At 42.4% G+C, this 27,577-nt stretch overlaps 1 protein-coding gene across 5 annotated transcripts in view; it reads right to left on the bottom strand.

Annotated features, from left to right (window-relative positions):
• Positions 1-27,577, bottom strand: part of arnt2 (aryl-hydrocarbon receptor nuclear translocator 2) — a 63,997-nt gene that overhangs the window by 18,869 nt on the left and 17,551 nt on the right. For all 5 annotated transcript variants that reach the window (XM_042213538.1, XM_042213539.1, XM_005945708.3 and 2 more), the window contains 7 exons: positions 27,289-27,502; positions 23,232-23,334; positions 16,060-16,125; positions 15,555-15,640; positions 9,978-10,054; positions 5,778-5,912; positions 3,210-3,284 (listed from right to left, as the gene is read on the bottom strand). In XM_042213538.1, the coding sequence (XP_042069472.1) occupies positions 3,210-3,284; positions 5,778-5,912; positions 9,978-10,054; positions 15,555-15,640; positions 16,060-16,125; positions 23,232-23,334; positions 27,289-27,502 (756 nt within the window). The remainder of the gene's footprint in view (positions 1-3,209; positions 3,285-5,777; positions 5,913-9,977; positions 10,055-15,554; positions 15,641-16,059; positions 16,126-23,231; positions 23,335-27,288; positions 27,503-27,577) is intronic.

Raw genomic sequence — 27,577 nt, forward strand, 5'->3', positions numbered from 1 at the left:
TATTTTATTGGGCACTTAGAGAATTAAACTTTACTTCATTACGTTATTTAATCTGCATGATCCAGTATCCATTTGTCACGAAGCTGATTTTTAAACTTTGGTATGTAAACACAGAAATAAAGTGGAGTGACGTCTTTCTCATTCTGTGGTAGAGAATATGGAAAGATTTTCTTTGATCTTTGGAGGTGATCATTATTGATCTCAGAGTCCTCACCCAATAACTTTGAGCAAAAGGCGCTTCTACCCCGTATTTTGATCATTTATTGAAATACGTACATCATAAGTACATATACTTGTGAATTACCCTTTTATGCTTGCATGGTTTCATACATGAAAGTCAACTTGATAATTCTGTCTGATAACTTTTAGATAATTTGACCACAAAAACACCTGCCCAAATGCAGTGTCCGACTGGTGACTGAGATAACAACACTGCCTGTGTGAGAAGGGAGAGGACAGTTCAATTTATCCATTTTGTTCTGCTTATTCGGGGGCTGGTTTGTGGGGGCCTAAGCAGAGAAGGCCGGACCTCCCTCTCCTTAGCCATCTCTTCTAGCTTGTCTGTGGGAACACCAAGGGATTAACAAGCCAGCCAAGAGATATAGTGTCTCCAACATGTCCTGGGTCTCATTTTTGCCGTTTGGCTGGACCATTCCAGTGTGAGCTGAAGGCCAGCACCTGATGAAACCAACAGAACCATAACAACTGCAAAAAACAGAGGTGAGATTCTGAGACCAACCAAGTGGAAGCCTTCTGCCACTTGGCAATGCCTAGAAATTCTGTCCATTAAAATTATGAACAGAATCGGTGACAAATGGCAGCTTGGCGGAGTCCAACACCCAGTGGGAACGAGTCCGACTTATTGCTGGGAACGCTGACCAAGCTCTTGCAGAGATTGTATAACGGTTGATATATGGCCCATAGCAACAGGCCTAACGTACTCCCGAAGCACCTCCCACAGAATACTTTAAGGGACACTGTAAAATGTCTTCTCCAAGTTCACGACATGCAGACTGGTTGGGCAAACTCCCATACAACCTCAAGTATCTTTGAGAGGCTGAGGAGCTGTTCCAGTGTTACGCGGTTTGGACAAAAAGCACATTGTCCCTCCTGTATCTGAGGTCTGAACGGACAGACTCTACTTTCCAGCACCCATGCATAGACTTTCCCAGAGAGGCTGAAGAGTGTGGCCCCCCTCTAGTTGGAGCACACCCTCTGGTCCCTGTTATTAAAGATGGGAACCATCGCCCTGTTCTGCCAATCCAAAGGTACCGTCCCAGATCTCCACAGAACATTGCAAAGGCGTGTCAACCAAGACAGCCTTACAACATGCAGTGCCTTCAAGAACTCAGGGTGAATCTCATCCACTCCATGGGCCCTGCCACCAAGGAGTTGCTTTACTGTCTCAGTGACCTCACCCCCAGCGATGGACAAGTCATCCCCCTAGTCCCCAGATTCTGCTTCCTCTATGGAAGACGTGTCAGTGGGATTAAGGAGGTCCACTGCCTGACAAAATCCTCAGTTGAGTTGTGAAGTCTCCCAATAGGATGGCACAGTCCCCAGGTGGGGCACCCTCAAGCACCCCACTCCGGGACTACAAGAAGGCCGGGTACTCTGAACTGTCATTCAGCACATAAACACAGGCAGAAAATCAGGGCCGTTCCCCAACCTGAAGGTGCAGGTAAGAAACTTTATTGTCCACCAGAATAAATGCAAACATACAGGCAGGAAGCCGAGCACATACCGAGATACCCACCCCAGCCCGCTGCCTCTCACCAAGGGCAACTCCAGACTTGGACAGATTAGAGCCTCTCTCCAGGAGACACTATCCAGAACCGGGTTCCAGAGTCCAGGTGTGTTAAGGTGAGCCAGACCTTATCTAGCCAGTACCTCTCAACCTCTCAACCAACTAGCTCAGGTTCTTTCCCACCACAGAGGTGACAATTTATGTCCTAATCACTTGTCTCGGTAGCTGGGGATCAGTCCGCCAGGGTCCCAGTGACCATTGCCAATCACCTGGCATACACTGCACAGACTCCTACAGCGCCTCCAGCTAAGGCCTGGCTCCAGGGCAGGGTAGCAGAATTGTTCCCTTGATTTTTCACTCATAGCGGTCTTCTGAATCGCTCTTTGTCTTGTCCCTCAGCAAGGACTAATTTGCCATGGGAGAAAGCCCCCCCAACAACATAGCCGCGGGGATCCCTGGTACACGCAATTCTTAGAGGGGCAATTAAGTTTATCAGAAAAGATTTTGTACAAGTAGTACAAACTCATAATGCAATCATAGTTTGGAAGTTTGGGATCTTAACCCTGTTGGAGGTATCGTTAGTGGCTTTTCTTAGTATCCAAATCCATGTGTCCATGCATGTGGAATGTTTCCTCTGCATCCATCCACAAATGTGCCCCATAGTAGAGAGCGGTAGTTGGAAAACTTAGACTTTGATGTTTTCCAAATTTATGTGAACTATGCACCAATGGGTTAGGCCTAGAACTCTGTTAGAGGCAAAGGTTTTAATCACCAAGTCAAGTTATGATATTCCACCAGAGTATGTAACCTTTCAGAAAATTAAAGTTAAGCCCCTACATGATCACAATCAGTTTTACTTGTGACTGAGAGAAATGAAAAAGTGGTCGACTTAAGCACAATACACAATCAGTAAACCCAATCATTCAACCATAGAGATGCCTGCTGAGAGACAGCTTATGGAACACTGTGTCTGTGAAAGAGTTGTTGATGTACTTTGTATTTGTGTGTTACTGGATTTCTCTTCTCCCCATTACTTATCTTAGACTGATCAAGCCTGACCTTTCCTGATCAAGTGTTTGCTATTGTACTTGTGATAGTGATCAGTAACTAAACACCACAACTGCTGTGTTTCATTGATTGAGCTAAGCTCAAAGGAAACAGGAACACATGGAAAAATCCACAGCAGATGAAAAACTACCTGTTCGTCTAGGAATAAAACATGTTGGATGACTGATGCTGACAGGAAAGAGCTTCATGAATATGATCAATGGATGGATGAGCCTCTAATGACTGCTTCAAAGTAACATCCAAATTTTCTCTATGAATGTATTCAGCTATGTTTATATCCTCCCTGCCAGCCCAGGTAATCTGATGTAAAAGCTTCTTCTGCTGACGGTGAATGAGTACAGAAAGACGTAACAGACGTGTTACGTTTAAGGAAAAAGCTACACTGCAGTCTTACCTGTTGAAAACTTTCTCTCAGGTGGCTCTGGTCTTCGGGGTGGCAGAACTCCAGAATATCTTTCCCCAGCAGGTCCTGAAGGACAAGAAAACAGTCAGTTGTTAGGAGCTTATTCTTGCTTCAATTATACCACATTAATTCGGAGTGTATGCATTTATTTTCCTAGCAGATATTATAGATGTAATTATATTTGAATAAAGTGACTAAAAAGAAAAAATATCAACAACAATATAACAGTTATATTAGAGTGAGATGACCTTCAACAAACAGGATGTGTTTTTGTATCCTAATATAACAAACAGATGACTCAATTGTATTTCTTAAGTCAGTCAGGAGAAGCAGTCAATAAAAGTCTATACAGGCTAGCAAGTAGTTGTGAAATGAACGTAAATTCTCTGTGTTCTCCTTCTTCCTGTTTGCACTTTTGTAAAACAATTCTCGAGTGTTGTGCTGGGTCACTCATCAATCATCCATCCATTTATTTTCTTAACCGCTTATCTTCTTCGGTGACATGGCAGGGCTGGAGAATATCCCTGATGTCACTAGGTGAGAAACAGGGTACGTCTTCCAGTCCATCCACAAGGCAAACAAAGACAGCTGCATACGCTTAGATTCATACATAGACAATCCCCCTAATTTAAAATAATCAATGAATTTTACAAGGATGCCTTTGGACAGTGGGAGGACTGTGAATGAAAGTTAAAATCTAATGGTCACTGTTGGTGACTTACTTATGAAATGCCAGGACTGCCATGATGAATTAATAAAATAAACCATTAAATAATTAATTAAGTGTGGCAATAATTAATTAATTTTTTAACACATTTAATTAATTAATTATTGCCACATTTAAATAATTATTTAATGGTGTATTTAATTAATTCATTTTGGCACAGTTGACTCCTTCAGGTCTCACCATAAATTTGAAATAATTTTATCTGTCAGCCTCACCCATCAAACTCAGGGGGCGGGGTTAACGCTGATCGAGTCAAAACCATTGCTTTGGCCTGGTGGCCATTGTTTCTAGCACACAACAACCGGCATGTGGAAGCTAACAGAACTGAGACTTTGAAAAACCCTGTTTGTGTGTCACCAAATACCGTTTTAATATTTTTTTAGCCGAGAATGTAGTGGTTTAATCTTCATGTGTCTGGTCGGTTTGTCAAGATACAGCCTCTTTGCAAAAGTGCTTCGATGATTTCGGAGATGTCTGCCCAGTCTCACGGCAAAGCGTGGGATAGACCCGCTCGCCTCGCAAGCAATCCCACCGACAAAGCGCAGGCCCCGGTACACAGCTGTAGTAACCCCCGCTGACTTCTTTTACTGAGGTTATATTTATCGGTGTTTTATTTCCTGATGTTCTTATGTGTCCTACGTGTTTCAGTCGCCAATTCTGAATTATAACTAACATTAAAAACATGTTTAAGGAGGAGAGAGAGCAAATAAATCTGTTTAACATCTGATCTTTGGGTTTTTGTTCAGTAATCAGCGTGACCTGTGTATAAACGCATAAAAGAGATAACGTTGGTGTTTCTGTCATGTAGTAACTGCTGGCTTTAACTGTACAAAGGTTGTTCGACACTATGAAACACATACAGACTTCATGATGTTCGGCTAATATTTTTATTGTGAATATTAATCATGAGGGTAAACGGCCCTGTACACCACGGAGCGAGGTCAGCATGTCCACGATATCCTCAGCTCCATGAGTTAACACAGAGTTTCCCAGCTGACTAATCTAACGGTCATCTACGAATATGTCACGGCTCATATCAGTATGATTTTACAGAAAATCATCCTTATTACTGCCAACTATTCCAGAGACGTGAAAATCTACAGCATAAAGAACACAAACATATAGCAACACTGTAACAGAGATGAAGCGTCAGTTTGTCCAGATCAAAGTGGAATGAAAGTGATTGGTTGAACAGGTGTGATCTGTGTTTTCTGCATTTTCATCAGTGTAAGAGACTCAGCAGCAGATTAGAATAACAGTTACACATTTAATAAATCACCAAATGAATCCAAGAAACGAGCAAACCTGTTCGGACAGTTTGAGTTTGTGTTCCCTCAGCTGCAGACTCGCTGCTGTTTAAATGTTTGAGAGGAAGATTAGATATAAAAAACGTCAAACATAGACTCAGTCTGCCTTCACATTTGATATGAGGCCAGCACGTATAGTGGCTGTGTCCTGTTTTAAGATCATACATGTAAAATTGTTGTCTGAGCTGCATGGGCAGTGTTAACCCCGCCCACTTAGTTTGATGTGTGAGGCTGACAGATAAAATTATTTCAAGGAGCGAGATGAAGGGGACAAAAGTGCCAAAATGAATTAAATAAATAAATCATTAAATAATTATTTAAATGTGCCAGGAATTAATTAATTACATGTGTCAGAAATATTTATGTAATTAATTATTTCCAATTTTAATTAATTATTTAATGTTAATTCATTATGGCAGTCCTGGCGTTCCATACTTACTATGCATTATTTTGCACTGCATAAAACACATTAACAACATGATAACTGTCGTCTTTTTTCATGACATTCATAGTACAAAGTCTGACCTGAGGCTGATAACCAATGACACTGATGCAGCGTGGATCCACAAAAGTGATGACACCATCAGAGTTGTGACGTGACAGGAACTCTGTGGGAACTGACAGGCCATTCATATCCATTGAGACTGGAGAGCTGGTCACCTGAGGAAGCCCCACACACACACATTTAACTCCATTTAGATGTATGAAGAAGAGATTCAGGAAGGTTAATGGGGGGTTATTACAACCTTCTATTTGGTGATCTGACTGCCAAAAGTGGTAAAGAGAAAAACTGTAAGCAATTTGTAGTGCTTCAGTGAAAACACAGAACAAAATATGTATGATTCAATATCAACCACAATTTTGAAAAAACACACTGCGTAAAAGTTGCAAATTGATTTACATGAAATAAGTATTTGATCCAATATAACAGCCAGGATTCTGGCCCCCAAAGATTACAATAAATCAACATTGCACAACAATAAATCAATTACAGATACTCCTGATATCAAAATATTATGTATATACATCAAACTTGATCACAGATTTCTTTTCCTCTGCACCACCATGGGCAAGACCAAAGAGCCGTCAAAGGACGTCGGGGACAATACTGTAGACCTGCATAGCACTGTGAGCACGCCTGAGCTTGTCTGATCTCGGAGGCTAAGCAGGGTCGGGCCTGGTTAGCATTTGGATAGAAGCCGTCTGGGAATTTCAGGTGCTGTAAACTTGGGGGTGGTTTAGGGGAAAATCCCTGGCTGCTCCAGTCTGCATGCCAAATATCCTCGGGCAAAATATTAACCCAAAGTTGCTCTCCGTATGAATGCTCGATAGGAAAAAGCGGATAGAAAGTGCTTGTTTGAATGGGTGAGAAGGTGGCAACTTGTTCGTAAATGGAAAAAAACCAACATCAATCACCTTCAGTCTAGAGCTCCATGCAAAATCATGGCGCATGAGGTGAGGATGATTATAAAGGCAGGTGGGACCACATTCATTAAGAACACTGTTGACAGAGCCTTCAACTTTCAGGCCGCTGTGGAACCAGCGTCCAGTTTAGACTGGAGGCAGACACCCTCTACTTTTAAGATTAGAATTTAAACTTTCCCTTTTGATAAAGCCTACAGCTAGGGTTGGATCAGGTGACCCTGAATCCCCATGTTGCTGGTGTCTTCCATGATGCACTGACAAACAAGCTGTGACAGATGGCTGCCCCTCCCTGAGTCTGCTTCTGCCAGAGGCTTCTTCTTGTTTTCCTTCCCAACATTACCAAGTGTTGTTCATAGGGGGTCATTTGAATGTTGGGGTTTTCTATGTGTCATGGTAAGGTCTTAAAACATAAAATGTTTTGAGGCAACTGTTGTGATTTCGTGCTATGCAAATAAAATTTGATTGAATCATAATGTTGCGGTGTCTGCAAATTCCCCAGCCTCAAGAAGGCACATGAACAGGCCTGTCTTGAGTTTGCCAGTGAACATCTACATGAGTCAGAGAAGGCTTCGGAGAAAGGGCTGTGGTCAGATGAAAGAAAAATCTAGCTCTAACTCAACCTGCCATGTTTGGAGGACAAGAAATGCTGAGTATGATTCAAAGAACACCATCCCCACAGCCAAACTCGGAGGTGGGAAACATGATGCTTTGGGGTCGTTTTTCTGCTAGAGGTCTTCATTGCATTAAGGGGCCAATGAACGGGAACATGTACCCTAAAACGCTGGACGAGAAACTCCTTCCCTCAGCCAGAACACTGAAGATGAGTCGTGCGTGGTCTTCCAGCATGATAATGACCCAAAACATACTGCCAATGCAACATAGGAATGGCTAAAGAAGAACCATAATGTCAAGCAGTGGGCTACCCAGTTTCCAGACCTCACTATAGAAAATCTGTGGCGCTGAAGTTTTGAGCTTCCGTTTGGCAGCCAAGAAATCTAAGTGACTTCAAGAGTTCCTGTTAAGAGGAGTCCAAATCAATCCTAAAATGTGTGGCGTGGTGCGGTTTGTGGCTCAGCTGGTTGGGTTCAGGGTGTGGTGTCAGGGAAGGCTGTTTGGCAGCCAGTCATCATGAGCCAATCATGCCTCCCGTATTTTAGGAGGACGGCAGAACCTGGAAGGGAGGTGAACTTGAGGAGCAGAAGCAGACAGCGAGAGCGAATGAAACAAGATTGCAGTGAGTGGCTGGAAAGCTGCTCCATGATGAGTACTGGGATCCAAGCAACCTTAAATAAAGTGTCACACTGGTCAGAGCTCAAGTGCAATGGGCCGTATGTCCACAAACATCTTACTGCTGGGCTTGCCAACAAAGGTTTCTCCACCAAGTACTTCGTCATGCTTCGTTTGGGGATCAAATACTTCACACAGTGAGATGCAAATCAATTTATCAATTCTATGTAATGTGTTTATTCTGACTGATATTCTGTCTCTCTTCATAGCTATTGTTTGATACTAGGGATGTGCTTAACTAATTGTTACTACTGTCACTAGTCGGTACCAAATCTACTATGTGTTTAATCTAATTGTTTTACATTTAATTGATGCCCAGTGTCGGGAAAGATTGCAGATAAGAAATGGCTCTCCCTTAGCGATAGGGTGAGTCGTTGCTCCTCCACATTGAAAGGAGCCAGTTAAGGCAGGTGCCTCCTGGGTAAGGTGTTCAGACCAGGGAGGTCCTATCGGGAGGAGACCCTGGAGTAGACCCGGGACTCAGTGGAGAGAATATAGCTATGGCGTGCCTGGGAACGCCTCGACAATACAATACAATATAATATTAAATACAATGTAAACATCTCCCATAAATGAGGATGCTAGGGCAATTCAATGAGAATTTAAAATAACCCCTAAAAAAACGAATGTATTTCACTGTACATTCATTTTAAGTTATTTGTCTAATCAACATTGTTTGCCTCGTTGAATACGAAAGACAATTATATATGTCATGGCGCTGGAAATACCTCCTCTCGCTCACTGCTCTCCTCTCTGTTTGCTTCTTGTTTTTGTGCCTGAGTAAATGTAAGACATGTACACCTGAAGTCCATCAACTCATCTGCAGGAGTACATCTATCCCAGTTCACTTTACATTGGATCACTCTTCCCACTGCTAAGTTACAAATACTAAAGCTATGCTAACATAGGGCTGTGCGATATGACCAAAACCTCATATCCCGATATAAGACACCTATCGTCCGATAACGATATAAATCACAAAAATGTAACATTTGCTGTAAAGTCTGTGAATCTCAGGCAGCTCGACTTGCGTGAAGTGTTTCCAGCTGTGCGTCATGTATCTGGAGTCGAGTGTTTTAACCGATGCATGAAACGACACATTTTTAGACATAAGTTGTAACGGCGCCGTTTTCTTTGTGAGTATTTATTACACGGCGTGCTGCGGGGAAAAGCCTGTTCTAACGTTTGAGTCTAAGGTTTATTTTTTAGCACCTGGCGGCTCTTTTTTACTTCTCATCCGTAAATAATCTGCTCTTTCACGTGATTCAGTTTATTTTGAAAAGTCTCAACAGGATCTTGAGCTTTATTGTGAAAGGTTTATGTGGAACATAAACAAGCGGACACGCGATGCTGTTACCGTCGTTGTTGCTAACGACAACGCATAAAAACAGGCGCTTGTCCGTCCGTAGTGTGGTTATATTAAATATAAGAGAAAGAGAGAACTTTAAGAAATGAATACAGCCACTACAGTGACCATCAGAACCATGAACAAATATTACCGTAAACAGTTTATTTTGCGACACCACGAATCAAACGATAGCGTAAAATGAAACGACAGATGTTTTTATATCGTCATCCATATATATGGTTATATCGAACAGCCCTGTGCTAACACACACCTGTGATGAAGCTCTCGGCACACATCTTGCAGTTATTCATTCAACAGATCATTGGAGAATTTTATGCATGCTACACATTTACATAGTCTGCCACTTTCTGAACACGTTACAACAATATCACTTACAGTTGCAGAATAATCAAGGAGGGAAGAGTCCTATTCATCTTACAATAACTCGCTCAAATTAAGTGAGCTTTTCAGAACAAACTATTCTTTCAAAAATTTCTAACGGCAGACTCTACAGCTAGCTGCTTGATTTTATACACCTGTGGACCTGAAAACACTGGTATTCAAAGACTGAGATGTTCTGTCCATATGGAATACATAAAAACACACAAACACAGCCTTTCCTTCCATTTTATCAAAGTGTTTAAATTGTTTGTGTCACCACACACCTGCAGTCTTCCAATAGCCACGAGGCAGTACTTTCCAGTCTGACCCGCCTCTGTGTCTTCTTCTGGTATAGTCATACCTGAGCACAAGAGAAAGAAAAAGAGCAAGGTGTGAAACATAAAGTGTGTTTTTTGCCAAGCACAGACAGATCCTTCTGTGGGAAGTGTTTACTCAGGAGAAGAGATTTTTCAGTGAAACAGATTAGCTCTGAAGGCTTAGAAGTGGTGACATTAAGCCCTTTCTGCCAACAGTCATCATGGGAAATGTCAACTCTCTGCCAACTTAAAGTGATGTGCTGCAGATATTGGTTGAGACTTAGTATACTGTGAGTGCAGTCTCATATGTTTTACTGAAACATGGTTGAATCATCGCCCGACTCCAATGTGGATCTAACTGTTTTCACCCTTATACTGTACGATAATGCCAGATTGTCTGCAACTAAACTCCCAGTCAGGAAACGGACACCTGATGCTGCTGAAGCTCTGAGGGCGCTAGTGGAAACAGATAGATTGACATGAACCTCTGTAGACACACAATCATACCCACAAAGACTGTATGCTGTTTCCACAATAACAAACTAGTGACATGAAGGCAATTTTCAACCAGAAAAGGGTAACGTTTAGAGATGGATGGGGAATCTGTGCCATCTCTGGCTTCAACAAAAAGAAAAGAGCCATTTAAGGAGCTGATGGACTCAACCAGTTCTTCAACGGATTTGACTTTATGGTCACACCCAGTCCCACTGCTTCTCCTCCTCCTTGCATTTCTAATATGGATCAGGTACTTCCCCTCTCACACCTGTGCCTCTTTTACGTCACAGAGGCATGGGTGAGACTGGAGCTAGGAAGCCTAAGCTCTGGGAAGGCTGATGGCCCAGAGGGTGTGTTCAAAGCTGCTTGAGGACTGTGCTTCCCCCCCTAACTGTGTCTACTTCTCAACAGGATCTTCAATCTGAGTCGACACTGTGGAAGCATCCTGTATTCTGCCAGTACCAGTGTCCACTTGAACTGAACGACTACAGATCAGTGGCCCTTACATGGCACATCATGAAATCCTTCCTGATCTGGGGGCATTTGGAGCTGATGTGAGAGTTATGTTCTTTGATTTTAGTGCTTTTAATACCATCCAACTAAATATGCTCAAAAACAAGCACACAGACACGGGACTGTATTCCTCTGTTTCCTGGATTACAGATTAGCTGACAGGAAAGCCATAGTTTGTCAGGTTGGCTAACTGTGTTTCACCCACTAAAACCTTTGGTTTTTAATCCTCATACAAAGAGCAGAGGAGCTACGTCAGACAAAATTCAAGCAGTGAGAAGTAATCTACTGGCTGACATCCAGTCCATCATTAACCACGAACCCCAAAATGCCCAGACTGGATCAAGGAAGCCCTTTCAGCTTTTCTAATGCATGCACTTTGTGATAGCCAGTTATGGGCATTCGCTATAATATCCTGGATCAGCCAGCGCTACCATTGTTCACTACTATTTTGCTGTGTCAGCACATTTTAAATATTCTCCGATACTTTGACCCCAATCATAACTAACCAATCATAAAATGACCTTTAAAACATTGTTTTCCATTTCTGCAAACGCCACATGTTTGGATGGGCTGAGATGTTTTGAGTGAAATCTGTTCAAGTGAAACCTTTCATGTCACGTCATAATTCCAGTTAAAAACGGAAGTTAGACCACAAAAAGGCAAAAATAAAGAAGTTAAATCAATTCCTCTTTCATTTTTGCCAGAAGTCACTGATGAATGAACTTTGTACTGTGGGATGAAGCTAAAATACCTTTGACTAAACGACAGCAGGAAATACAAATGCACAGACAGACAAAAATCCAAGTTCCAAATAAGACGATGACTTCATCGTCATCTGTGGCTACATTTCTCAATGTTCAGCCAACACCAAATGCACGCTCATTAAAGTGGAACTGTGCGTGTCTGGATTTTTCATAGCGTGTCTCTGTTATCCATCTGAAATTTATAAGTGTCTGTATGTTGCTTGATACCCGATGTATTGTGTCCAGAACATTCCAAAGGAGTATTTTTAGCTCAAGGAAGAGAGACCATATGTCCCTGATTGCAAAACACATGTGGAATTATTCCAGTGTGGCCTGAGAACCCCGGGAGGAATTTTGTTGTTTGTATTTGGTGTTGCTCAGTCTCATTGCTCTACTTTGTCACGTCATCAATTTAGACACCTGGTCTGAGACCACGGCAGCATACCACGCACGTGCGTGTTACATTGTAAATACGGGCTTTTCCCCTCATGATAACATACGGTAACACAGCTGTAAGAAATCTGATTTATGAACAAATTTCATATAAATCATACACGGAGTTCGACCAACATTTGGGAGAAGCAGATTTGTTTTTAGCTGGATTTATTTTTTTAAACTCCTATATAAACTTTTGTGTCTTTGTCAATCTTCCTTTGCCTCTTAAAAATTACCGCTGGCTTACAAAAGTTCAAATAAGTGGTAAAAAAGGCAGCTCCTAGATAAAATAGCTGGGCGACAGTTATTTTACCTGTAAGAGGCATTCGCTTAAAACTGGGGGTCCAAAGAAAGTGGTTCATCTTCAGTTTGAAAAATGTTTGCCAACACTTTACCCAACCGTTTATATAAAAGATGGACACAGCCATGTCAGCCTTCAGGTGAACACTTTGACTTTTGCCGTCTTGGTATTTTGAAACTAGTTGCAAGGAATGAGCAGTGGTTCTCTTTTAATCCTCACTCGGCATCGGACCCAAACCTTCTGGCATCACCAGTGGTAGTTCCTCCACGGTAGGTCCGTAAATGCCATGTACATGTAAAGACCAGTCATCTGAAAGACGTGCACCTCAAAGGTTTTCTGTTTTCAGACTTTATATTTTTACATTTTGTGTGTGTGTGTCATGTTGAGGAGAAGGCCCTTCTGTTTTTGTTTCCCCGCTGCTATTAAAGCTTAGCAATATTAGCTACGACTATCACTGGATCCTCTCAGGGGAACACTGAGTTTAAAGACAGGTTAACAACATCACTTGCCCAGCTGCAGTTAGCAATCTTCAAAGAGATGGTTAGCACTCCTCCTTCATCTTTGGCAGTTTCAGAGAGCCGGGGTTACATAGTGGGCACTTCAGACAAAGATCCATCCGAAAACATAATGTACAAAATTAACTTCATGATGTATTCAATAAGGCTTGAAATTAGTGAAGACCATCAACTTATAACAGCAGTGTTTACGTGTTTACAGTCAGGACACCAAAGACAGTTTTCAAATTCACACTTTGACACAGCCTGATTTCATTTGAAACCAGATGACTTGCCCTTTGCTGTCTGTTAGAATGAAGGTTGCGACATGAAGCACTTCATGTTATAAAGACAATTCACACTATGGGGCCCTGCTCTCAAAAGCTGACACAGAAGTAACACTGTGTGTTTTGGATTTAAGAAAGAAGTGCTTAAAAGTAGAGTTTTTAAAACATGTCTAGTGCCATCTTGTGCCAGTACAGCGCGTGACATCATTGGCTGGTTGTGGGCAACCAACCAAGGTGCAATCTCCTCAACAATCGAACCAAAGCGGACAAGTGTCTTTTGATGAAAGACATGAAAGAACATATGAATGCCTTTATGGGGAAGATCTCTGAGGCAGGGCATGCTGAACCAGCCCCACCACCCACTGGTGAACAACAGTGCTGGTATTTTTCAATCTTTGGAGTTTATTACCTGCGTAAACCAGGCCAAGTACAAGTAGTGCTCAACTCCAGCGCATGATGCCGTCTCCCTTAATAACATCCTGTTGAGTGGAACCAACTTAAATACACTTTGGCACTTTTAAACTGACAGTTTTACCTTTTTTGCCTTCCGACAGGAGAAGCCTTTGACCTGTGGGGGTATTTTTTCCACAGTCAAGCACAGCAGCACAAACAGCATATTTGATCTTTCGGGATTTGCGACCCCAATAGCAGTACAGCACCAGGCGATATTCAGGGAGCTGTGCACTGAGCATTGCGAATGGGCCCCAACACAAACTAAAAACGTGACACAGTGAAAGAAAAAAACCTCAAAAGATTATGTCCTCAGAACAAAGTTAAGAAATGTTCTCATTTACACCGAGGAGAACATAAAACAAAACTCAGATGCGGTCCACGTATGCTCCAGTGCAATTAATACATAAATAAGGCTCAAACATGGATCTGATGATGGATCTGCAGCTTCACTGCATATTCAGTGTGGTAGATGAGATGCAGCTGTTTGTTCATCCACCACCTGCCACTGGGCAAGTGCTATCTAACAGAAATGGTTATGGACCGAGTTGGTAATGAGGGTCATTTACTTTAATCAGCCGTGTATATCTGACATTTTTGACTGTGCTAAATGGTTTCACTAACTGGTTTTACTTTGCAGTTTACTGGCCTTACTTTTTGACTGTCTTTTACAGCTGTTGCCTGTTGTGGTATCAGCGTCGCTCTTAATTTTTGCCATACAGAATTATGCAGTTGAAAATATCTGGAACTTGAACAGGTAAACAGTGAACAGTGGAAGGATGGGACTGCTTCAGTTTGTAAAACACCATCAGTAGTAAGAGCTGACTGAAGCTGTAAAGTTTCAGTTTCGGTGGAAGTAAATGTTACTACTTCTGATCAACGTCTTTTGAGCCTTGGTATGTGTTTGCAGGGTTCCATAATAAGTAACGCTATTGCTCATCTCACTCGTGTCTGCGGCCACATACAACATACCCAAGCCTTTGTGGACATGATGCTGATCCTCATGTTTTCATGTGTTTCAACTTAATCTGAAGTGGCTCTAACTCTGTGCCAGCCACAGGATTGGCTCAGTCCTACTCTCACTGTCGTTGGACTTTTGTGTTGTCTGTCAGAACACAGAATGATTTGTACTGACTTTATATTGGGCATCGCTCATTTCTATCAAAGAAAATCTATTTTAACATTTTGTCCCCCAGTCCAGCTGAGCTGTATAGCACATCTTCCTGAGTATGTATCATTATGGCTGTGACTCATCCAGGTAGAGCAGCTCATCTGCTAATTAAAAGGTCAATTGTTCATTCACCAACAGATGGAAGTACCAGCCCTGTTTCCAGTCTGCATGCCAAAGTATTCCTGGGCAAGATACTGAACCCTGAGTGGCTCCTGATGTGTTCATCAGAGTGTGAATGGGTGAATAACATGTTGTATAAAGCACTTTGAGGGCTAAGGTAAAGTAGAGAAGCACTGCATAAGAACCTTTTACAGTGGGAGTGAGAAAGGGAGGCTGAGACACGCAAGCTTGTTCTCATTGTAAACACCCAACTGTCCGCTGGGAAACCCATCAGCCAAAAGACACAGTACAACACCACTCCAGCTGTCAAAGACTTGAGAAGATGTAATGTTTCCTTTGGACTGTATTTGAACATGAACTTGACAGGAAAAAAAGTCTTTTGTCACAAGACACCAAGAAACTGTTTGAACTCTGTAGATACAGAGATACAGCTAGACTGAAGTCTTGATCCAGAGCTCAGCAGAGGCCACCACCACGTCTCACTTACAAGAACTCTCAGTAGAAGTGTGATATGTATGAGTGTGCTCTTGTTTACCTGCAGGGGGCCAGGCTTTGATGTAGCCAGTGCAATGCACCACAGAGTACTGAGCCTCTCCTTCTTTTGAGGGCCCGAGGCCATTCCTGACAAAGAAGGGAAAAACCAAAACATGTTAGCAACACAGACAGCGCTACATTGCAGTTTCATTTTTCCGTTGAAAGAAACAAGTTTTACACTTAAAAATGAATACAACATAATGATGAAATGAGAAGAGAATTTCTGATGTAACTTTTTAGTTCCTTAAAAATGTACCCACAACTCGGAGTATCAGGTTGCTTTGGTGGAAATATGATTACACTGTTGCATTTAAATCTTTAGTACAAGAAGAACTCGAAGGCTCTGACTGTTAAAATAAAAGCTCCTTTTCAGGAAAATATTTACTGTATAAAAGTTTAGTTGGTAACAGCTACAAAGCTTAGTGTCTATATCCCACTCAACCCCAGAAAAGTCAGGAGTTACGCCTGGATCACAACCATGGCTGCCATTAAAGCCTTAAACATACCTGTATCGCTTTCTCATGTTAGCCAGGCGGTTTAAGGAGATGTGATCCAGAGGAGCACTGCCACATCTACACACAAACACACAACACAGACAACAGTGTTACAGAACTGCAACAGAACAAAGTGTGCACATCTTGAACTACAGATGCCAAAATGAGACAGTTACAGAGTACTCACTACTCACAGAGCTGTCAGATAATTCATCCATTGAAACATTTGCTGATCGTTGACTATTTAAAATATTAAGCATTTGTTTAAACTCAGAGAAACAGGCTGCTTCAAACGTAGCTCATTGTGGAGCCGATTCCCTGCGTAAGTACTTTTTTCTCCAACTGAGTGCAAACCCTTGGCACCAGATTTTGTGAACGCATGTTGTCAGATCACATATTGGAAGACAAAAGTCTTTTCAAGAGTCATCAGTCAAAATTCTGAAGTATTTATATTTCAATACTAAATCAATCTTCAAACCAAGGAAAATTCAATGAATTTAATTTAGTGTTGGAAACATTGGAAACTAATTTGCTGAACAGTATCAAAGGATTGTTGGAGCTGAGGTGTGGAACCAACAGAATACATCACAGTGTCATCGGCATAAAAATGGAAACTGATACTTCTTGATGGCCCAGAACTGATCCCTGGGGAACACCTGTAACCACACCAAGGAAGGTACTGCCTTCAGCCTTCACACATCACATTACCAGCACAATAAAGAGGAAGAAGGACCAAAACAAAACAAAACAGTGCACGGTAAATGGACTGATTCTTATATAGGGAGTTTTTACTGTCCCTCAAAGCCCTGCATACCAGCGTCCCCAACCTTTTTTTGCGCCACGGACCGGTTTATGCCCGACAATATTTTCACGGACCGGTCCGAGGCCCGGGGGTTGGGGACCACTGCTGTATACAATATGCCTTCAGTCCAGTGGTTTCTATGCTCGCCACGTGGCTTGCGTCTCAGGATGATTTTCACATCACATTCTGTGTCACAAGACAATCTTTGTGGTGCATCGGCCGGTCGTGCAAAACTTAAATTTCATAACTTGGTGCTTTGTGCCGCGGCCGATGCAGCTGGGTTGAAGACACGAGCGTACTATCATGCCAGTTTTTACCGCCACTTTAATAGTAATCCTACACAGAAGCTACACTGACACACAAAAAGAGGTGTTGCAAACTTGATTTTGTGAAAAGACCCACTTGGCTTTCAGCGTTAACTTCTTCGTACGGCACGATATTGTCTGATTGGCGACACCTATCGTTTAGGAGCGGCTTTATACAGTGCAGCTAATATAGTGCAGCGGATTGACTGCATCTGAGCGATGAAGGCACAGCAGAGAGCAAGAGTGAAGCGACCAATAGCAGCTTCAGTCACCTTTTTAGACTTATTCATACAAGCACTTTTTCCTATGCTTTCCTAAGGTGTTCTCTAATATCTACACACATTCATACTCCAATGTATCGGAGAGCAACTTGGGGTTAGTATATTGTCCAAGTTAGGGATCGAACCGCCAGCGTCCAATCAGTAGACGACCTAATGGACATAATGAAGATGACACTGCTACCATTTAATAACTAAATCGATATTTGCCTCAAAGGTGCTGCAAATGTGTAAGATATGATCCACAAGTGTAAACTAAGATTTGTGTGTATTTATTCAGCTTTGGATGGAAAATAGTTTGTTAAACAGTTTTACGTGTCATCAGATTGCTTCATATTTCTGTGTGGATTGAAGCACAACTTCATTAGCCTTTAAAAGTTACCTACAAATTATTGTACACGTTTGTAAAGTTCATGCTTTACATCATCTCACACACATTTGCAGCACTTCTGAGGCAAATTTCTCTCCATAGGTTAGTTCTGCAGATGAACGTTACATAAACGAGACTCAATCTAATAAAGGCTCCACAGAAATGTTAGCCTGGTGATCATGCTGCGTTCTCCTTTAGTGCCGTTTCTGCATGTGTCACAGAGGGGATGCATTTCAGTGTTTCCAGCATGCTGTTTGCATTATGAAGAGCCAGAATAGCAACAGGAAAAAAGTCGACAGATTTCTGAGAATATAACACACTGAGCTCCGTGCAACTCTCAGGCCTTTGTGACAGATCCAGACCAAACAAGCTAAGAGCACACTCTGGCAATAACAAAAACAGCATGTTAGGGGAAAAAATGGAAAAGGTGAGGCTTTTCTAAGCTCTCAAAGGAGTCAGTGCTGCTTTCATGTCATTTCTGCCAAAGGGTAATGAGGGCTGTGGGGCAAACCGAGTCACATCCTGACACAGAGAAAAAGACAAATTTAGAAACAAACTGGATTTGCAAAGGGTCTGAAGCGATGGCGTGGAGAGAATATGCACAGAGGGAAATCCTAATGATCTGCATACAGAACATCAGCCACCTGGTAAGAAAACTGTGAGACAACATTTCTAGTAATATTACTTAAGGATAAAAAGGCATATAGCCTGAGCATATGTGGTGTGAAAAAGGTCATTTAAAAATCAGGTATGAGCCATATATTGGATTTTTCTTTCGTGGCATTTAGAAGCCTGGTGAGTGCACTTTCACAGCTGAATAGGTACAAATCTAATGTTACAGAAGAAGAATCAACAAGTCATCACTGTAAAATACCTTATCGACAAAATATACTCACACTTCGAAGACTTGATTTAAACCCACTGTATCCTAATCTCAGTAAAGTCAGGATATGTTAACAACGTGTCAAACTCAAGGCCTGCGGGCCACATCCGGCCCGGCGGACATTTATATCCGGCCCGCGAGATCATTTTATATAGATTTATTATTATTGTTATGCATGGCCCGGCGATATGAGGCGCTAATAACGCACACAGGTCCCATAATGCAGCGCTGCAGCCTCCTTGCTGAACGCTAGGCTACCTGGGAACATTCCCGCGTCAATCAAGTCAAACTTCTGTTATTGTGAAGCTCGCCGCTCACAATGGTGGAGAGAAAAGATTCTGAAAGCAGAGCCTTTCAGCACCGGTGGGAGGCTGAATATATGTTTACAGACATGCTGGTAAACCCATGAGTCTTATTAGTGGAGCTAATGTGGCTGTAATGAAGGAATTTAGTTTAAGACGGCACTACAAGACAAAACGTCAGGATAAGCTGAAAAACCTAAACGCAGAAACTACAGGAAGTAGACGAGTTAAAGAAGAACCTGACATTTCAGCAGACGTTTGTCACCAGAGCAAAATCACAAAGTGAAGCTGTTGTGAAAGCAAGTTTTATCGTAGCAGAGGAGCCAAAGCAGCCCGGTACCACTCTGAAGAGCTGCAGGATGAAGCTGTGCGACGTCTGGTGTCCAGACAAAACGCAGAGTTTAGCAAATGTGAGCCTGAGCAGAAATACGATTGCTGATCGGTTTGTGAGACGGTCACTGATTTAAGAACACAGCTGTGTGAAAGAAGCAAAAACGTTATTGCATACTCTCTTACTGTGGATGAAAGTACAGACATGATGGACACTGCACAGCTGGCCATCTTCATCCGTGGAGAGGAAATATTGGACATTAATCGATGCACGGGACAACGACAGGGAAAGACATTTTTTTAAAACGTATGTCAACGTGAAACTGCCCTGGGACAAACTTGTTGGACTTACAACAGATGGAGCGCCGGTGCTGTGCGGTGAAAAAAGCGGACTAGTCGGCAGGATGCGAGTAAAGATGCAGGAGGAGAACTGTACAGGTGAGTTAACAGCACATCACTGCATCACACACCAGGAAACGCTGTGTGGTAAAGTCCTAACAATGGAGCATGTAATGATCACCGTGATGCGAACTGTAAACTTTATCTGAGCTAAAGGTTTAAATCACCGTCAGTTTGAGTCTTTTATGTGGGAAATGGATTCAGAGTTTGCTGACATTCCTTCATGCAGAGCTCCGCTGGCTGAGTTATGGGAAAGTTCTCAAAACAGTTTTTGAGCTCAGCAAGGAAACCTGTCGGTTCATGGACATGTGTGATACGGTGAAGCTGTCACAAATGCACCAGTGCAGCCTGCCTCACTTTCCCTGTTGCAGTAATGTTGAACCAAGTCGGCGCACTTTGCTGATAAGCTGAGTTCACGCGGCACTTTGGTGACTCTGAAGCACAAAAAGAGAACTTCAAGCTGCTTCGCAAACCAATAATAACCAAAGGAATAATATTCCCGTCTGTTTTTATTCATATTTATGTTTAAAAAAACATGTTTTAGTTTGTTCAATAAATGTTTTTCTTGTTTGGCCCACGACCTAAAGTGTGCCTTGACTTTTGGCCCCTGTGCAGTTGAGTTTGATAACCCTGATGTAAACCATGTAAAGATATCAGGCCTTCTTAGCGCATTGTCTGTGTTATTAGCAAATCCCTATATTAATGCCCCACAGTGAATCTCTACCTTATCGTGATAGAGCGGTTTTGTCTGTCCCAGGGATCCCAGGGGCTATGTTGTCATTCAAATTGATCCTGGGTGAGGGACCAGACAAAGAGGGATTCAGAAAAGCCCTATGAATGTAAAATCCAGGGAACAGTTCACCCATCGTGGGATAGGGTTACCAGGGTCCTGCCCTGGAGCTCGGCCTGGGGAGTTTGACCCGAAGGAGAGCACCTGGTGGCCGTGCCTTAGCCGCAGCCAGGCATACCCCGAAGAAGCGACATGAGCCCACCCTTCTGTAAGCCCACCACCTGCAAGAGGCACCGTAGGCAGATTAGCATTCAGCGGGAGACTGGGGACATTAAGTGGACCATGTTCAGCACATGAAACTGCTTCACTGAGCTGTGGCAGAAATGTGGCCGGTGCCTGTCGTCGTGGTAACCCTAAAACCAGATGGTGGACACTGGATATGGAGGGAGCTATCATGCTGAAGGAGGAGTCTGAGGATTCTGTGGGTGGAGCCTGATCCATTGCTAGGAGCCATTCGGTCCTCATACAACCGTTGCAAGAGTTTGGACCACAGACAATAAATCAGACTCACTGCCAGTGGGTGTTGGACGGCCCTTTGTCACTGATTCTGTTCATAATTCTTACAGACAGAATTGCTGTCTATATTTGAAAATCAAGCATCTTCTAGATGAGAAACACCATTTGCATGAAGTCTACCTGAGCAACTCCAAGTCCAATGCAATAAAATAAAACCATAAAATATCATTTGCTGGACTGTTCAATTGGAATTGCGTGAGACGCATGACAAAAGGTCAATAAATAAACCTCACAGGATCAAACACTGACAGGTACGACATGTGAACAGACTCCTGACTTTTAGTGGTAAGTATTCATCAAAAGGAGCAGTGGTGGTGCCATAGTTGAAGATGTTAAGGTTGTCAGTGGGAGTGAGCAGGATGGACAACATAACATTAGAGAGGGAAGGTTGGGATAGTTTGGACATATGCAGAAGAGAGATGGTGACTCTACTGGACAAAGGAGACTGAATATGAAGCTGCCAGGCAGGAAAAAAGGGGAAGACCACAAAATTCATGGATGTACTGAAAGAGGACGGGTGGTGTGACAGAAGACGATGCTAAAGATAGGGTGAGGTTGTGGCAGATGATTAGCTGTAGTGACCCCTAAAGGGAGTCAGTGGGAGAAGCTGGAAAATTCTCCAACAATGTAACATGTAACATTTTAAGTAAATGAGGCCATTACTGACTGTAGCTAGGCTGTTCCTACAGCTGTGACTTTGACTGTGAATTATCATTGTAGAGTCTTTACCTTTCAATACAAAGTACCTTGAGGCAACTCTTGTTGCGATTTGGTACTATGTAAATAAAACATAATTAAATCAACACATCATTCATTCATTATTCATTAATTTAAAAAAAAAACAACATAAAAATAATTGATAATAAGGCATTCCTATTTGAAAAAATACACATTTTTGAGGTTTGACCATTAAAAGAAAATATCACTGTTTTATTCACATAGCTTTACGTGGACTACACCTCCTATAAGGTGTCTCATAGGCACATTTAGACAAACTGTGCTGTCAGTAAACAGCTTACCAGTGGTAATAAAGCAGTGCTCTACTCTGCCCACATTGATGTAAAAGTCTCACAACAATGACAGATCCCCAACCATTTCTGTGACCGCTTAACTTCTTTCTGATGTGACGTTTATGGGATCTGCTCTGGAGCTAGATTTGCATCTTATATTTCTGGTATAAACACATCCATTAACTGTCCCTGTTTAAATTAGATGTCATTGTCAGTGTTACCTTTTTATAGCTCCTAACACAGTAGGGAGGCTGTTGTGGTTGCAGGGTAAGTGACTGCACTCTGCACTTAACAGGCTGCTATTGCTATTGTGTGGACTAACGCTGCAGTGATTAGAGGGAGGCATAGAGACACATCATTATAACCAGGCTTCCATTTCCTTTCGTCAGCAACCTCAACATCTCAATAGATATTACACTGAACGCAAGTCTCAATCTTGGTCTCACCACTGCCCTATAGGTCTGAGATGACCTATTTCTAAAGGGATCCAGGGGCAACGCAGCAAAGACTAAAACAACAAAGTAGAAAAAACAGAGACGCTCCCTTCCTGTTACCATACATCAAACGCTGCTAAGAATCGCTGTAACCCATTTCATCTGTGCTCGCTTGCATTTCAACAGATTTCAGTCTGCTGACATGCAAGCTCAAGTTGAAAGCGATGAAAGAGCAGATTTGGCCTTACATCAGACTAGCCTGCTTTCCACAAACACTTTAACATTACCCAAATGAATGACTGATGCAGTGATCACTAAAAAGTAACCACTTGAAAAATTCCATGGATCACGTTTACATTATATATTTAAAGAATCTGACAAATAAAACTCATCTGGAATTAAACCCAGAGAAACGAGTAAAATCACACTAAGGGCCAAGCTAAACATTCCACCATCTACTCCATAACCGTGCATATGAAGCTTAACCCGGTCGTTACTGTACTATCATTTTGACTGGCTGTCCGTCTTTGTCTTATGTGCTGTAACATAACTCTGAGTTCAATGCACTGCTCTATAGTGCAGTCATTTGTGGGCTGGGGCACTTCTGGAGGGCCACAAAGGTCGTAGCTGAAATTTAAGTATATTTGGGTGGGCCCACTGGAAGTTTTGGTTTTTAGGTAGCCCACAGCAGTCTTGACTTTTGGGTGCTCGAAAGGCACAAAATCAAAATCCCCCCTCCCCAAAAAACAACTTGGTCACACACACCTCATTCGGCATATGAAGGAGCGTCGGGAGCCCATGCACATCCTCATGGAGGATTGTTGTCCTTCCTTCTTCACCGTTCCCGTCTTCAGGTCCAGAATTCGCCCTGTTGACACACAAACAACATATTTAATAATAATATTACACATGTATAGTCTGCAACAACACTGCCACGGTCCTGGGTCTTTTGCCCAGTGCTCTGTGTTTTTTGCTCTTTTACGTTCGGTCCAGCACTGCTTTGTTTTTCATTTTGAAATCAGCTTTAAAGCAGTTTGAAGCATCTGGGTGCTAATCCTGAGTGCCACAGTGTTTCATGACAGAAAAACGCATCAAGTGGACATGCAGTTTTATGAGTGGCAGCAGGCGGGTCTGTCTCTATTGGAGGGAACGAGATTGTAAGTGATGGCTCGAACACAGTGAAGCTAAGGTGTACTTGTGTACTTTTGCTCTGACAGCAGCAGTGAGTACAGGCTCATCCTTTATCACATTCAAAAGAACGTGTTTACTGATTTCCTCTGTGGTAATGAACCAAACAAATGGCATTGGGTCAGTTTCTGGGGAGTAGATCCATGCAGGACCTTGAGATCAGAATCTATTCAGAGTAAAATGTTTGTTTGATCAACATCAATACTGCCATTTTAGCAATATCCAATCAGTCTGTTGTATCTAGAATGAGTGTTTCAATAAAGCTGCAGTAAAAAGCCTAATTAATCGTCCTGTGGCTGACATCAAACCACTTGTGGGATCTAAGTGCACATTAAATCCCTCAACCAATTCTCTTCACTGGCACTGAGACGGGGATGAAAAGAGAGACATTCGAATTGAAGGCTTGAAGAGAAAGCTGATTACTGAGACGGCCAGAAAAAAGCAACTTCACCGACCTCTCAGAAATGCAGTTCATTACTTTTAGTATCCAGAAACCATGAAGCTGACTGGATATTCACACTGGGGGTGGGCGTTATATATTTAATATACTCAAGGTATCCTGAGTTTTCCCCACATATGACGGCTTTATCGTACCCATCAAGTATAAAGTGCTTGAGGGGAAAAAATTCACGTCGAGTTTTTCCCCCTCATGCTGCAAATGCATCATTAATTATGTTGGAATTTTTAAGATCACGCAAGCTGTTCAAGAGTTACGGTAGTTTAAAGAAACACTGGACAAAGCTCTCACAGTGGCAGGTTAGTGGCTTACACAAAGAAAAAGATGGTTTTTCACTATTGTTATAAACACAAAAGAGTGCCTTTTTATTTCGCTTTTAATTTTGTCTCATCAATTCTTGCTTGACGTACTTTTGATGATTTTTGTTTCTTAAAGGTGCTGACCACAGAAAGTCTGAGTGCAGCTGATGGTAAAACAAACACACATTTCAATTCATTCAGATTTTTTTTTTATTCAAAGTAGAAAAAAGTAATGAGGGGTCCATTTGAATGAGTACAGCAGTGCAACTTTAGGCAGTAAGTGGTTGAAGACAACAGTTTTTGGAGGTTATGTAAACATATTGTGATATTAGATTTTTTACACACAAACTTAATGATCCATACAGAGGAAAGAAGGTTAAGCACCATAGTAAACGTAGACCAACTCACTCGTCACAAAAGACCCCAAAAACGTCTCGGTTAAGGACCAGACCAGAGATTCAGCTATCATAAGGTACAACACACCTTCAAACTGCTTTATACTCTAAGGTATTATATTAGACACACAAATAACCAGCTGATCCCCCGTGAGCAGCACCACATACAACAAACAGGACAAACTAAAAACTACAGGTGCAGCTGTAGTTCAGGAAGGAGTGCAGGAAGTTTGCTTCGATCCCTGGGCCAGATGTTAGCGGGTGAGCAGCCGGGTACACCAAAGACCGTCACAGGGAGAGGCAGACCATCACTCACACCTACAGTCGGTCTAGAACCACCTAACCCATAGGTGTCAAACTCTGGCCTGCGGGCCAAATTTGGCCCGCAGCCTAATTACATTTGGCCCGTGAAGCCACACCAAATGACTATCAGAGCTGGCCTGCTGGTATTATACAGCTAATATATATTGTTTAGTATTAAGCTTTGCTTGTTCCATATTCAGTTTTTCAGCAAAACGTGTTTGAGTCCATAAGAAAAGATTCATTCTTAAATCTGGAGGAAGATTTTTTTTCTAATAAATATTAACGTTAGCCCGCGACTTTGTTCCAGTTTTGAATTTTGGCCCACTGTGTGTTTGAGTTTGACACCCCTGACCTAACCCTAACCCTCTGCCACGCATGTTCGCCCCATGTCTGCAAACTCCACACACAAACGCCGCAGGAGCTTCTTCCTGTGTAGCAACAGTGCTACCCGTCGAACACCATGCTGCCACCAGCATTCTGATAATCATAATCAAAGACTGTACTCGTCTCTTAAATCCAAGCTGGGAGCTGTTTCCAGAAGCCTGACAGCCGAAGGCTCTGCCTTCGGTTTTACTTTTAAAAACTCTAGTAAGGAAAAACTTCCAGGATGTTATGGGTCAACTGAAGGATTTTCAGGGAGCTTTTAGAATAGTGAGATAAGGAATTACAACAGATGAGTCTAGAAGCAACAAATGCACAGAGTATTTGTTGTATTTCAGCATCACTCAGAGACAAATGTATTTTATTGGTATGTTAGAAATACTGGCAGGTACTAGTTGAAGGAATATCCTCATTAAAAGTGACTGGTATGTGGTTCTGGGGACTTCCACAAAGTGTACTGGGCTAAACTAAATATGAATAGAAAAATAGCATTAATATTTTTGTGTGCCATAATAAAAAAAAAGAAAGATGTGAACTACGACCTTCTCACCAAAAATAATCAACTCATTCTTTCTGCAATGAGCTACAGACATCAGCAACTCCTTTGGAGAGTTTTGGTCTACTGGGAGCTGACGGGTATTGTTCAGTCCTTCCACATCAACAAACTGGAAAACCATGCAGCCACGCACACGATGAGGAGGAGAAGAAGAGGAGTGAATTAAACTCAACCCAGTGACTTCAAAGGCTGTGCGCGTGTGCGCATGTGCTTGTGTACGCGTGCATTCTGGTGTGTTTTCATCTGCCAGAGCTCGACACGGGGATTACTGGGTTACATGGATTACACAGTACTGCTGGGTGTTCAGAGGCGCTCTGGAGTCCACGCACAGACCAACAGGCACGCTTTGTGGTGATCCAGACTACAGTCTGCAGAAGGAGGTTTAAGAAAACAATGCTGCCCTCAAGTGAGCAATCCAAGTATTGCAGAGGTTTTTAGAGTTCCAATGTTACTGTCAGTCTTTCAGCTTTAAATACATCATATGTATGCAGCTAGAATTATAATGTAACACCAAATATAAGAAAGATTAACAGCAGATTTAAACCAGATCTAAATCTTAATAATAGTTTCAGAGTTCCATTTCTAAATGCTAAATTAAAATGCCTTTGATAAATATTCCACCCTAATCTTAAATGTTCTCCTCTTCTCCCCATCTTGATTCTTCCTCTGTGTCCAACGTTACAATAATGACACTCAGTTCTGCGAGGTGGAGAGCAGTGGTAGATTGAAGAAAGCTGCTCATCTTCCAAACAGCAAGAAGCCACCTGTGATCTCCCCGCGTGACAGTGACTCCAAACTGTGGAGCTTCACAAATAAATAACCAAAACATAGCTGGCTGTAGGACGGTTTCAACTGGACCTGAAGCTTAAATGGTGGTACGAATCAAAAGTGTCAGAACAGAATGAGAAGGAAACCCAAATGTTCGTGACTCAAGCCTTATGCTGCTGGGTTGAGATGCTCAGCTGGCCAGATCAACCACTTGTCGTACTGTGTTATGATGAATCCAGTCTATGAAGTCTAATCAACAATCTTTTCAGAATAAGAGCGAACCCTTCAGACTGTGATGAATATCAGAGTGTTACTTGTTCTAAAAGGTAAGCGTCGTGCAGCCTGACAGGTGGTGAGCGTGTGTAGCAGGTGGTTGTAAAGACGCTCTGCTGCTCAAATCATTTTACGAAACAACAATGATCAAAAGTACAACACGTCAAGCTGCAAGAATTATTCGTGACGATGCTTTCTCTACCTGTCATGGAGTTCTCTGAGGTGCTGAGCTGTTCCCTCAATTTGTCCACATCATCAGGGTGGACCTGCTCGTACAGAGTGCTGCCAAACCACTCAGACTGGGGATGGTTCAGCACTGGTGTCACCGAGTCCGATACATAGATGACCCGACCCGTCTCTGCAGCAACCACAAACAGGAAGCCATCCGCCGCCTCCAAGATCAGGTGCTTTAGTTCCTACAGGGAAAGAAAGGTTGATTAACCAAGAAGCACAAACAAATAGACAAAGACAAATCAAGCTAATTTCAACCA

This window comes from Haplochromis burtoni, unplaced genomic scaffold, assembly GCF_018398535.1.
Source record: "Haplochromis burtoni strain Fernald_Lab_line unplaced genomic scaffold, NCSU_Asbu1 Contig_450, whole genome shotgun sequence".
Lineage (NCBI taxonomy): Eukaryota > Metazoa > Chordata > Actinopteri > Cichliformes > Cichlidae > Haplochromis > Haplochromis burtoni.